The following is a 13,873-nucleotide window of genomic DNA, read 5'->3' as shown; positions in this document are numbered from 1 at the left end:
GTTGCAGTGAGCCAAGGTTGCACCACTGTACTCCAGCCTGGGCATCAGAGCAAGACTGTCTCACAACAAAAAGAAAAGAAAAGAAAAGAAAGATTGAGAGACACTGTTCGAAGGCAGTGAGACCTAATACTATTGATATTTCATGGGTGTTTTGTGGAGGAGAGTTTCGAGGATATAGAAGAAATAAAAATCTAGCTTCCCGGGCCCTGCTGTGACTAGGCTATTAGGATTCGCTTGAGCCATTGGTAACTTGGATGAACTTGAACATTAACATTTGAACTCTTATCTGGTAAGGGGTAGCAGAAACTTCCTTTCCCTTCTGCACTCCTTGCCTCTGTATTCCCCACTGTCCTCACTTCACCTGCTGCATCCCCCAGCTGGACTGAAAAAGTGGAACTTGAACTTGAGGGCTGACTGTTTTCTCAGAATACAGGATGCCAAGAGTTGAGAGGGCCCAAGGTCTTCCTGTGATCTTTTACGTTACACATCACACACCAGAACCAAGGCGTTAGGCTGGTAGACCCGAGGCCACTTGGTCAGTGATGAGTGGGTCCGCCTCTAGGTCCTGTGTTCTTTCTGTTCTCCCTCAAGGGTCATTCATTCAGAAAGCACAGCAAGTGCTGGGAGATGGCATGAAGTCAAGTGTCTGTGAAGTGTTTTTCTCACTAGCTAGTGGATAGTGTGAGATGAGAGTAGAAATTGTAGATGATCCGAGCACTGAGGAGTTAAGGAGGGAGAGCAAGCAACAGGGTGATTCTGGCAAAAAGTGGAACAAGGGAGCTGGTTTGGCATTTCTGGATTCTTTCCAAGTCTCCCACACCATCTTCGTAATTTTGGGCAGGATCATAGAGCTATCTTGGCCCTCACCTTTTTTTCTGCACAAGGTTCCCCTCTATGGTCCAGGCTGGAGGGCGGTGATGAAATCATGGCTCACTGCAACCTTGACCTCTAGGGCTCAAGTGTTCTTCCTGCTTCAGCCTCCCTCTCTCTCTCTCTCTTTTAAATCTGTAGAATTAGTTGAATCAGACTAAGGCTACTTTCAAGTCTGTTATGTTATAAGGACCAGTACTTAACAAGGTAACATATGTCTAATAATTTCTTTATTAACAATAATTGAACCTCATAGCCAGATCTTTATAATTGCAAACAATTAAACCAGAGACTCTGGTGGATTCCACATAGGATAAGACCACAGCATAGGTTCTCTTCCTTCGGTGCTCAGGGTGCTATCTTGTTTTCTCCTTCACTGGGATATCTTTTTTACTAGTACTTGGAATTCTTCAAAACTAACTTCTCCATCTCCATTCTTGTCCAGTTCTTGAAAGAGATCATCTACGGTGTTTGGACCCTGTTTTAGATAAAAGAAGAATGGGAGAGGGGAGGGGAGAAAAAAATGAATCAGTTACTGCCACACACTCTCAGAAATTAGAGGTGTTGGATCTGTGTGCCAAGAAGGCAGCCTAATGACATGCATCTAATAGCTAACAGAGAGAAAACAGCTTTAGCTGTTGTATTGCTCCGTGTCATAGAACTGGCTACCTTTTTTCCCCTCCATATCACACATTTATTATTATTTTAATGCAATGTATATTTTAATACAGTTGTTTTTTTTAATGTGATTTTGGGTCTTTTTCTTTATTCCTCTAAAAGCATTCCGAGAAGCGATCTGTGGGCTTCACTGCATTGCCCATGGCACGCACAGAGCTGAGGACCCCTGCCCCAAGGTTTTCCTGGGAGCTGGGTTTGTCTCCTGCTCCAGGACTAGGGCTGCCATATTACCGGACACAGCAGGCAGAGAGGGCTCCCTGCTGGCCAGCATGGGGCCAAGGCCTTTAGGTAGACTGTAATCCTTCCGGCTACCCTATGAGGGAGATGTACTTTACGGGTGGGGAAACAGGCTCAGAGATAGCCAGTCACTTGGTTGAGGACCCACAGCTGGTTAGCAGAGGGCTTGGGGTCCACACGTTGACTCCAGAGCTCAACCCCTTAACTAACGACTGCCCCAATTTTTCCCAAATGCTGAGCTATGCAAAATGACTTTGGCTCAACGGTTCCCACGCTTTAACATGCACCAGAATCACATGATGGGCTTGCTGACCTTAGTAAATACAGATTGCTGGCCCCACCTCCAGAGTTTCTGATTCACTAGGCCTGGGGTGGGGCCTGAAAATCTGTACACAAGGTCTTGCTCTGTTACCCAGGCTGGAGTGCAGTGGCATGATCACAGCTCACTGCAGCTTCTACCTCCTGGGCCCAAGTGATCCTCTTGCCTCAGCCTCCTGAGTAGCTGGGACTGAAGTTGTATGCCACCACACCTGGCTAATTAAAAAAAATTTTCATAGAGACAAGATCTTGCTGTGTTGTCCGGGCTGGAGGATATAAATTTTCAGCAGCTTCCCAGGTGATGCCAGTGCTGCTGCCCTGGGACCACACTTGGAGAACCACTGCTTGAGATGTCACATGAGATCATATGCAGGCTTTTTGACTACTGAACTTCCTGCAGTGTTTTAAGCAGACTTAATTTTTGTCTCTACCATATAACTCTAATCTTAAAGCCATTACTACTTGGACTTTGAGGTAGGAGTTTATCTGTGGCAAAATACTGCTTAGAAAACCGATTGAAATAACAGTTTAGTTTGTGAGTTTCAAATTAGACATGCATATATGAATTGTGGTAAAAAACACATAATATTGATTTTATACTCTTAATCATCTTTAAGCATACAGTTCAGTAGTGCTAAGTAGATTCGCAGTGCTGTGCAGCACCTCTCTATAGAAGATACATTTTAACTCCTGAGATCCTACAAAAACACTTAGCACTTTGCTTTGATCACAAGACCAAACTGTAAGTTACTTACTCAGCCTCTGATTTATGAATATGAAACACTGTTTTCCTGAAGCCTTTACTAGATTCTAAACCATACATGGTGATGATATATGTAAACAGAGTGTGCTGGAAAATCTTATTAATCCTTATGGCAATATAATCAGGTACATGTAAGTAGACTTTCAGAACTTACCATTAGTCTTCCTACCTTTTTCCAAATTATGAGTCTTATGTACTTTTTGTAGGAAAGACGTAAAGTATACAAAAATTTACCCATGTTACCTTTTGAAACAACTTGTTTGAGTAGATGGCCTAGGCTTTCCTGTTAGATGATTATTTTTCTTCTTTTTGGAAAAAATGAAGATTTTTTTAAAATTTAAAATTTCTCACCAACTTTTGTTTTGCTTTTTAATTAAAACATCCCTTTTTCTGCTAGTGACTTTAACTGTTTTTACAACTGCTTTTATATTTCAATTATAAGAAAATGAGAAAATAGCAGATTATAGGGTCATTGAATTCAGCTTTTTTTCTTTTTAGTATTAAAAACAGAAGTCTTTCCAATTGTCATATTGGCAGAAGAGACATTTCTGGTTAAAATCTGGAGAGCTGGTTAAAATATTTTAAGAAACGTTCTCTCCTGAAGTTAGAGCTAAATAGTGACTGAGTCATTCGAAACAATTGCACAGTCACTTCCATTGTGAAGATGGTTTTTAGTTGCAAAATGACAATGACTCTCTCCTTTGAGTCCTCTGCTTGACTAGGCCCGACCTTGGGCTTCCCTCTCTGTTTTTGAATCTCACCATCCTTGATATTTGATCATCTGGCCTGCCTTCAGCTAGAATCCTGTCAAGGCAATTTAGCCAGAAACCCCTTATGCTGGATGTTTCATTCGTAATTTTCCATCCACTGGCCCCTCAACCTGCCCCTTGGTCATAAACCTCCACTTGTCCTTTTTGGAGTTGAGCCCAATCTCGCCCACTATGGCAAGATCCCGTTTCCGTGGTGCCCTATACGGATCGCCATGGCCCTCCTGGAGTGAGTCAGTCTTACCATCTTTAGTAAGTGTCCTGAATCAGTTTTTTTCTTCAACAAAAGGAAAGAAGGTACTGTCTATTGGAGCGAGGAGGATCAGCTCTTCTCTGCAGTCTGTTGCCTTGAATGCATTTTGATTTTGACAACTCTGGGGTGGTTTTGATGTGAAACTTTATGGCCAAGGAAATTATTTCTTTCTAGAAAGTTGTTTAGACATGCATAGTTGTCTCATTAACACAAATTTAAGTGATGAACACAAATTTAAATGCTTTTGAAATATAAATGAGTTCTGACAAGGCAATTTGTCAGTGGGTTTTCATAACAGACTGCCAAGTAAGTGTTGGTCTTGTTGAGGGATTTTACATATAAAAATGAAGCCTGTCCAATGCCAGCTAACACTGTTTTGCAGTCCTCTTTGTTTTCCTAAAGCCTGGAACAGAGGTACCGAATCGATGCTGAAGGCCTTGGTGGGTTTGCTTGGTAAACTTGTGGTGCTTCCAGGCCTAGCTTGGCATAGCTTGGCATAGCTTCCATTTACCATGGCTAGTCCTACAGAGTCCTGTGCTGAGGTTGCGGGAGGGGTAGAAGGCTTGGCCCTTGTTTTCTGAGAGCTTGCCTTCTGAATTGTGGCCCGACTTAAGGGGAAGAAAGCCTACCTGTGTGTGTCCTCCCTCAAGTGATGGTCCCTATAAAGCTCTACTGGGGTCATTTCCTCACCCCCGCTCCCTTCCCACCATCAGTCCCACTAAGCGGTCTCTGTGGATGGCCACTTACTTTGAGTAAACTGGGGAATTCAGCCTGAATCAATAGCTTCAGTTCATCCTTTGACAACTGGTTGGGATCACCTTCTTTGGCTGCATATTTTTCAAAAATCCTCTTCAGTTCCTCCGGAGACTTTTTAGCACTCATTCTCGTGTCCTATAAATTGGGAAGAAAATGAACTTACCGAAAAGCTGAAGTAGAGTTTTGTGCTGAGGGTTATCAGCAGCATTTTAGTACCATTAGGCCATTTCCTTGGCATAAAGGGGGAATAATAAGGAAAAGAGAGCATCAGGGTGGGAATGGCACCAGTAATTTCCAACATGTTTTAAAAATAAGCATCTTAGGCTGGGCACAGTAGCTCACGCCTGTAATCTTAGCCCTTTAGGAGGCCGAGGCAGGCGGACCACCTGAGGTCAGGACTTCAAGACCAGCCTGGCCAACATGGTGAAACCCCGTCTCTGTTAAAAATACAAAAATAAGCCGGGCATGGTGGTGCGCGCCTGTAGTCCCAGCACTTGGAAGACTGAGGCAGGAGAATCACTTGAACCTGGGAGGTGGAGGTTGTAGTGAGCTGAGATCACACCACTGCATTCCAGCCTGGGCAATAGAGCGAGCCTCTGTCTCAAAAAAAAAAAAAAAAAAAAAAAGAAAAAAAAGGCATTTTAGACAGTATGTTAAATGTCTGTTCTTAGAGTACATATGTTAGGAGATGGTCCCTGGAGCCAAACATTTTTATTAGTAATTAATGACATTCTTAACTTTTTATGTATCTGGTCTGCACTTTGCAGGCTGTGGTCTTGAAGAATACTTGACCACAGCTTCTAGCTTTTAAGTTACAGAGAGTATCTTCAGATGGCATAAACTTACCTTCTCTCTAGACCATTATCTTTCACACCATTCTACAAGGAAGCAGAGTATTAACACAAAACAGAAGGAGCTCTAGGTAGTACCAAAATCACACTGACCTGGTCGCCCAGTAGTGAAACAGCTAGAAGAATCAAAGGAGTTTGAAGAGCTGAGCAGAGTTGTGAGACTTTTATAGTCTTAACAGACACACCACCCTGATTATGAAAATTTCCTTTTGTTGGCCATTTAAGGGTAATTATTAATGGTTTTTGAAACCCAGGCTTAAGACTGCATGAACCCCATAATTAAGGGCAATATCCAATGAAGGGCCATCTCAACAGTTGCTTCATGGTTCAGAGTCCTAAGAGTAAGCTTGGATTTTTTTTCCCCCGAGATTATATTTTTCCCTCCAATGTAGAATCATGATATTTGCTCACTGTTCACATTTCATATGGAGGATTATTTTCAATTTAGTTGCATATTTAGACTTAAAAAAACATGCCGCCCTGTGCGATAGCTCATGTCTGTAATCCCAGTACTTTGGGAGGCCGAGGCAGGAGGATGGCTTGAAGTGAAGAGTTTGATACTAGCCTGGTCAACATAGCAAGACCTCATCTCTACTAAAAATTAAAAAAAAAATCATCCGGGTGTGGTGGTACATGCCTGTAGTCCCAGCTACTGTAGAGGCTGAGGTGGAAGGATTCCTTGAGCCTGGGAGGTCAAGGCAACAGTGAGCCATGATTGTGCCACTGTACTCCAGCCTGGGTGACAGAGTGAGATCCTGTCTCTAAAAAAGAAAAAATGCTGTCATAGAAGGACAGTATTACATAGTTTAAAAAATTACAGTAGGTCATTGAAGTCCTTCTGAGGTCTTATGCATATTAGGAGTTTAAATATTTGAATATATGAATGAATGAATGGAAGTATTGCTTCAGACATGGGTTTAAGAAGTGCAAAGAAGATACTCGATAATTGGTGGTTTTATTTGGCAAATCAAAATTATTGAGTAACATGGTCATTTTTCAGCTCTTTCATTATTTGTTGGTCCCATGTCTGCTTTTTTATTTCTCATTATCCTTTTCCTTACCAAATATATTTTGTTAACATTCAAAAAACTTGTGACTTACTCTTGTTCAATTGGAAATACTTCAAACTTTTTGGAACTGCCATGATTTAAAACTGCCGAGGACATTGATTTCTACTGGAAAGAGTTCCGTGAAATACATAAGACATTTCTGAGGAACATTGACCTAATGCTGATGTAACTCACAGGAAGGGGTTCCAGGTGGATTTTAAGAGCACTTTGCAGCTTTGAAACACTTGTACACTTCCACACTTGTACAACTTTCTCTGACTCTGCCTTATATCACCCACAAACTGAGGACTGAACTATTGAGACTGTATTTCTCCCTGATGTTTCTCAGCTCTAAAATTATAGGACCTTATTTACATTGGAGAACAAATGGGAAATCTAATAGAATTCCTTAACAGCTTCCCACCAGTCTTGAACATTTATCGTTCCATGTGTCTTTGCTGTCTTGTATATATTCTTTTTTGTTTTTATTACGGATTCTTTGACTTTGCCATGCACCAGTACAGAATACGTATTAACTCACTGATTTGAGTAAAGACAGGTATTTTATTTTTAGTTATAAGATTTTACACAAAAATATTCTGATTTTGGCAATGCATTTTAATAAGATTTTAGAAAATTGTCAGTGGTTTTACACATATGTTCTGTTTTCCTAGGAGGCAGTAGGCTTTTGTGCATAATCACAACAAGCACTATCTTTTTTTAAGATTTCAAATCTACAGAAAAGTGGCAAGAGTAGTGCAAGGAACACCAGTCTGCCTTTCGACTACATTCACTAATTGTTAACATCTCCGCATTTGCTTTCTCTTTCTCTGAACACTTTCCTCTACCCCTGAGTCATTTGAGAATCAGTTACAAACATCCAGACGCTTCCCCTGTAAATGCCTCAGGATCTGTCCCCTAAGGACAGAGACATTCTCCTACGCAACCACAATGCCATTATCGTAGCCCATGTTAAATCTCCCCATTTGTTGAATAGCATCTTAAATCATCTTTGCTCTCAAATTACCACTCGTGAGCTGAAATCAAATGGGGTGATTATTGTATTTCTTGCACCTGTTTTGTTTGTTGTGGTTTGTTTTTTTGAGACAGACTCACTGTGTCACTCAGGCACAAATACAGCTCACTGCAGCCTCGACTTTCTCAGGCTCCCCAGATGATTCTCCTATCTCAGCCTCCCAAGTTGCTGGGACTACAGGCATGTACTACCCCACCTGGATAATTTTTTTTTTCTTAATTTCTCGTAGAGAAATACAAAATGAGTTTTGCCATGTTGCCCAGGATGGTCTCCAACTCCTGGGCTCAAACGATCTGCCTGCTTCGGTCTCACAAAGTGCTGGGATTACAGTCGTGAGCCACTGCACCTGGCCTATTTTTTGCATCTGTATTGAAGAAATGATTTTAATAACTATATGCCATCTTAATAACTATATATTTGATGAAAGATAATATGCTCTATATAACACACCCATATATTACATATGACATGTGTATGTGTATGTAAAAATTATCTATAAGAAACACTTTTGGAGCAGTATTGGTTAGTAGCCTTTTAGGCTACAATTCTCTTATTTCAAGAGACAACTGATTAGAATGGGCCCAATGCTGCCTATTGTCAGAATTATACTTGTAGCAAATGCTAGCAAAACTTGAACTTGAAAAACAGCCTGTGGGGGCTTCTTAAGTTTTTACTTGCTCACTTCTGCCTGTCACATCTCTTGTCTGTTATTTTTCTCTTTACTCATATACTCAAAAGCATGAGGGTAAACTGCACTCAGAAACATGAAATCCACCGATACTCTCATGAAACATTAACTAAAAATATATGGAGACAAGTGATAAATACAGGGTGTGTTCACAACAGTGCATTTTGAAACTAGAGAAGGGGGGAAAATGACAGGCACAGGGTAGTAATGGAAAAATGGAGAGGCAAAGGTTATTTATCACATCAACTTAATCACATCTGCAAAGTCCCTTTGCCAAGGCCACAGATTCATAGGTTTCAGGGACTAGGATGTGGATGTCTTTGGGTAGAGGAGGCGTTATTCAGCCTCCTACGATGACTTACTGAAAAAGAATTGACAGTGTATGCATTACTTATTTGGTAGGCTGAGCATAACAATGGTATTAATTATGAGGCAGTAAGGGGAACTGGAAGGGGTCCCTAAAGTATGAGGAATGGGAGGGAGAAGACATCTTGTGAAAAGTAGAGAAGGAGGGGGTCTATGTGTAGTATCGTGGTGGGTAGGAGAGTGGAGGTGCCATTAGCAATGGCCCCCAGCTAGCTGAGGTAGAAGCTACAGGTTAGAACACATGAGAAGCACATGGTTAGTCTGGGTTCCCATGTGAAGTGGAACCTGAGAGCCACCCAGAAGAGTTTAGATTTGGTTTGTAGTGATGGAGGCTGCTGGAGCTAGCAGTGCAACTCTACATTAGGGAACGTAATGTTGATGTAAAACTGCCTGATACCTTATGTACAACTTGAGTATGACTTAGAATCAAAATCAGAATCAGGCTTGAAAACCTAATGAGCAGTAGGAAAGGAATGAGTTGGAGAATCCTTGTAAGGAAGAGAGGAGGCCGGGTGTGGTGGCTCACGCCTATAATCCCAGCACTTTGGGAGGATGAGGCGGGCGGATCACTTGAGCCCAGGAATTCAAGACCAGTCTGGGCAACATGATAAAACCCCAATGCTACAAAATAGGAAAAAAAAAAAAAAAAAAAGAATGTTAGAGGAGGAAATTGCTGTGTGTTGCCTAAAAGTCTGGAAATGGCTGCTGGTGGGTAGGCTTTCCCGTTGTCTCCAGGTGAAATATTCAAAGATAAGGAACATGAGGAAAGCGACACTTACCAGGGTAGGTCAGGTAGGTCCCGTACACACTGCCATTCAGAAATTTCGCTGTTGCTAAGAGAACCTAACTTCCGTAGACTTTGTTGTTTAAGGCACTTGGGATGCTGTAAAGTCTTGAACTCATTACACTTTTATTATGGGCTGCAGAAACATCGGTAAAGGTTAATTAGTGCCATATTTATCCTTACATGCTGCTTTCACATCTCCTAAAGCTTTATCACTTATTGATCCTTTTTTATTTTTCTCCTGCTATATGGCTCAGTTCCAAGAACGGACAGATCTGGGGATCAGATGACAGCCAGTATTTAGGCTGAATTAGAGGAAGCAAAGGCAATCCTTTTGCAATGGAAATTGCGTTTTCCTTTCAGATGCAAAAATCTAGGGTACTTTGGAAATGTTGGTGTTAAATCTAAAGCATATTTGAGATTCTTTAACCACCCCAGTAATGATAACATAGATATGTTTTGAAACTGTGATGTTCTCCTGTCTCTCCGGCTTTTTGTGGAAGGAATGCAAGGAACAAAGACATTTTTTGTGAATTTTTGTTGCTGAATCAGGTTGCTTATAACCCAAGAGGCAGCCACCCATCATCATCTTGTAGGACCCAGCTTGTAGGATCATCTGATAACTCTGCAAGGCGGCTGGTGTGTCGGGCTTGGGCACCATAGTCTCTGCCTTGCCCTGATCTTCCCCTTCCTGAGTGTTGGGGTTCTACCAGTTGGTGCCTGGCACTATTCTTCTCTGCTTGAGTATGCAGTGGGCATTCCCAGATGAGACCCCCTAAGTCAGGCCCACACAGAACCCTCATGTTCCCTCCGTCCATCAGTGACTTGCCTGTTGATTCTTGCCTTGCTTTTCTCCTTTCACTGATGTTCAGGGCAACATTTGGTACTGAAGACCTATTTTCACCTGCTTCCTGCCTCTTCTCCAGCATTTTTTTTGCCTTCGCCACTGGTTCCTATGCCAGCATGGTTTAGTCAGAGGATCACAGCAGCATTTATTCCTTGGATTTTCTTTTTGTGCTGTCATTTCAGGAGAAGGTACTATTTATTACTTCTGAAAACAGCAGGGATACTGTGAACTAATACCTAGTGTCAGGCCTAAATACTACATTTTACTCTTGATGACTTAAACTTGTATTTTCAGTAGTATAATTCTATGTGCAAAGTTTAAAAAACCAACAGTTCTGAAAAGCCTCTAATGACAAAGTCATTAATCCTCACTCCCTCTCTGCCACTCGCAACTCTTCTAGCTCTTTCTCCTGGTGTTTGTCTCCATATTTCTAGATCATCTCATAGTATTCTTTCAGGACTGTTTAGACTTCACCCACTTTGTAGGAGTCTTCAATGCTCTTAGGCAGCCCCTATGCCCACTGCATTTTCCTTTTCTCCCCACCCCCCACCCCTACAGTTTATTTTTGGAAATATTTTCCAGTCTTGAAGTGCTTGTCAAGTTCATCCCAAGTAAGCAGTGAGGCAGGTAGGACTTCTGAATCTGTGGCAGGTAGTGCAGAATTACCTGACTTAGAGAATACATAGGGAGGCCCGGCATCCATGTGCAACTCAGCTTCATCAGCCGGAAGCGAATGCCCTCTCTCACCTCACTCCAGTAATACTTAACCCAGCCATCATTAGCCAACCGAAGATAGGGACAAGATGCCAAGGCCAAGAGCACTTGAGAATCGAGCGCTCCATTTAACAAGGGAGGTCATCAAGCTTCTCCGCCCTTTCCCTGAAGTAACCCTTGGAGTGAACTCAGGACACTGGGTTCAGATGGCTTGGAAAATTCTTCTGGGGCACTGATAACAGCAGACATTTTCTTGGAAATTTTTTACCTCAGAAAATTCCATCTGTCAAAGATTGCTGTAGAGCAATATGTGGTAATTACAGTATGGAAAAAAAAAACCAACAAAGAAACGTTTTATGAGAGGGAAGCTCAAGCAATTCCATTAGAACAAGTCGACTCACCCACCTGTAGTCTGTTCTAACAACTTTAAAGAGGAAGATGAAATGAAACCATGAGATCATAGCGAACAGAACTGAGAAAAACATGAATTACGAGACTCACCGGGATAGGCTGTTCATAAAAATCACCTGTTTCTCAGTTTCTGAGGTGTGATTGTGATCATAGACATAAAGCTACTCCAGCTCTCAAAGACTGACTGTCTCTCCCACAAGGCGCTCACCAGATGCGAAGTGAGAGAAGGGCAGGGACAGGGAAGAACCTCGTTCTGTGAGGGCACAGATAAAGGACCCTGACTCGGCTGCGGCTCCCAGAAATACCAGCTCCTGGAGAGGCTGATGTTGGATAGTTGAGCTGAGATTTCAGGGTTAAGGATGGTTTCATTTAGGAAAAGAGGGCAGAGGAATGAGAGGAGATTGTCCTGGCAGAGGGCACAGCATGTGCCAAGTCACCATGGCGGGAGGAAAGGAGATGCAGTTGAAAAACTCAAAGAACCAGTGCTCAGGGTAGAGGGGCAGGGAATAAAAGATAAGGCTGGAGGGTTAGGCTGGCCTGATACCGTGAGATCAAGGGTTTCAAGCAGGAAAAATGCCACATTAAGATTTTCTGTGTGAATAGACAACTCTGCCTGCAATAGGCAGGGTGTGCTGGGGCCATGGGAATGCTGGGTGGCCTGTCAGTGAGCCATTGCTGTAGCCTGGGGGAGGGCTGGAGAGAAGTGGATGGACATGGGAATTCTGGGTGGGGGGGTAAATCCACAGACTTGACAGAGTGGCTATGAGGGAGAGGGAGTGGTCAAGGGTGCCACTTAAGTTTCTGACCTACAGAAAGTGCTAGACTGGATGATGCTACTCTCTCTCTCTCTCTCTCTTTCTTTTTTTTTTAAAGAATTCCTCTAGTGGTTTTCCATGAATAAATTCTTTTGGTATACCTTTCCACAAGCACAAGTACTGATAGATTTGCTTATGGAAAATCTTTAGGGAAGGCAGTGGGCAGTGAGAAGGGGTTATCACGAAAGATGTGAACATCGAAATGGGAGGCCTCAGCAATCCAGAACTTGGAGGGTGAGCACTACTTAGAACTGACATTTTGAGTAATGGCAGAGGGAATGTCATCAAGATGCTCCTGATACATGTTTTTATAAGTGATTTAAATGAAAGATGAGAAGCAGATGGAAAGGAAGTAGAGTGTGTGGTGTGTTTATGTTATGCCTGTATTTGAACATGATTGTTGGAAAGACTGATCAGATGTTATAGTTTAGGGACCATGCTTACTCAACGATCATTCCTTTAAAAGTAAGGCTTGAAATTTGAGAAATGGCATTTTTACAAGATAGCAAAACCTGATTTGTTTTGTTTTCTAAGGTGATTGATATGCCTGAACACAACCCTGGCGATTTGGGAGGAACAATGAGACTGGGACTAAGAAGAACTGTTTTCAAAACTGAAAATTCAGTACTAAGTAAGTTTCCCAGATTGTTTATTTTATAATGTATTCGATGTCACTCATGTGACTGCAGGTGCCCAGCCCTCTGGGTGGTGGAGATTCACCCCTGCCCCTTCCAGAATCCTCAGAGGGCCCTGATTCTCCATCTTCCTATTTCCCCTGCCCTCACTGACCCTGTGCTCTGGGCATTCCTCTCCCTGGTAAGCTTGTCCCTTGGCCTGGCCTTGGTGGAACACACTGAATGCCGCTTTGCATTTGATCTACATGACTCCCTATTCATTGGGCTGTTTTGTCAGTTACCGATGCTCCTGGAGATGAACTTGGATGGGGAGAGAGAACCCTGATTCACACTCAGTTCTTTTGAATCCACGGTTCTCTCTATTACATTGAAACTGGTTCCCTGTTTAATGTCTGTTTGACTGGTCTTAGTGACTTATGAATGAACTTCCAGGGAGGAGAGCAGTTGTGCATCTCAGAAGTGTATTTCTCTCTCCCCTTAGCAGCCCCAGTGTGGAGAGATGGCTCACCATTTGATATTTGCTGATCTTTCCACTTCCCATAAGGTTAATTCTAATTTCTGTGGAACTTTTTTGATAAATGAGCATATTATATAAGAGTAACTTATTGTTTAAAACAAACCAAAGCCTTTAATTCAGTTTAATAAATGTTATCTTGAATGCCCACTCTGTGCCGTATGCAAATATAATAGTGACCAGGACAGATACCAGCCCTGTCCTCCTAGGGCCTCAAAACAGGTAGAAGAACTGTGACAAAAGGGAAAGGCAGGTTGCTAGGGGGACTGGATGCAGAGGGGGAGCCCAGGAATTGCGAGTGTTCAGTGTCATTTTCGTGAAATTATATGAATCCCTTAGAATCCTGTGAAGTTGTAAGAATTCTTTAGAAAAATGCCTTCTTAACTCAAGAAAGAGTAAGGCCAGAAATATGAGCTTCTCCTTTAAAGATGAATATAAACCTTCTAAGGAATAGAAAGCTTCCTAGCCAAAATGAAATTTAAAAGAAGAGGCTTCAAAGTGAATACAGTTCCCTCCTTTCT

The 13,873-nt window shown here is 42.2% G+C and overlaps 2 protein-coding genes across 34 annotated transcripts in view; one reads left to right on the top strand and one right to left on the bottom strand.

The window, feature by feature from the left end:
* The window catches only part of CTPS2 (CTP synthase 2), a 229,244-nt gene that overhangs the window by 54,810 nt on the left and 160,561 nt on the right, over nucleotides 1–13,873 (top strand). For all 32 annotated transcript variants that reach the window (XR_013531371.1, XR_013531370.1, XM_078362207.1 and 29 more), the window contains one exon: nucleotides 12,738–12,834. Coding sequence is in view for 30 of the 32 variants with exons in the window: in XM_078362207.1 (XP_078218333.1) it covers nucleotides 12,738–12,834 (97 nt within the window). In the remaining 2 variants the exon portion in view is untranslated. The remainder of the gene's footprint in view (nucleotides 1–12,737; nucleotides 12,835–13,873) is intronic.
* On the bottom strand, nucleotides 1,084–9,473 carry S100G (S100 calcium binding protein G). 2 transcript variants are annotated; one of them, XM_078362227.1, is made up of 3 exons: nucleotides 9,412–9,473; nucleotides 4,634–4,777; nucleotides 1,084–1,348 (listed from the first exon to the last, which is right to left on the bottom strand). In XM_078362227.1, exons 2-3 carry the CDS (start codon nucleotides 4,766–4,768, stop codon nucleotides 1,244–1,246), a joined length of 240 nt encoding a protein of 79 aa, XP_078218353.1. In that variant the 5' UTR covers nucleotides 4,769–4,777; nucleotides 9,412–9,473; the 3' UTR covers nucleotides 1,084–1,243. The 2 variants fall into 2 exon arrangements, with proteins under 2 accessions (XP_078218353.1, XP_035144950.1); XM_035289059.3 differs by lacking the exon at nucleotides 9,412–9,473 and adding an exon at nucleotides 5,587–5,630.

Source organism: Callithrix jacchus, chromosome X, assembly GCF_049354715.1.
Source record: "Callithrix jacchus isolate 240 chromosome X, calJac240_pri, whole genome shotgun sequence".
Taxonomy (NCBI): Eukaryota; Metazoa; Chordata; class Mammalia; order Primates; family Cebidae; genus Callithrix; species Callithrix jacchus.
Note: the sequence above shows the minus strand (reverse complement) of the source record. Positions and strands in the feature narration are given on the sequence as shown.

Bases quoted from the DNA above. Each gene is read 5' to 3' on its own strand.
- S100G (XM_078362227.1), bottom strand. From the start codon at position 4,768: ATGAGTGCTAAAAAGTCTCCGGAGGAACTGAAGAGGATTTTTGAAAAA. The intron at 1,349-4,633 runs GTAAGTGGCCAT...TATCTAAAACAG, and splicing joins AATTCCCCAGTTTACTCAAA to GGTCCAAACACCGTAGATGA.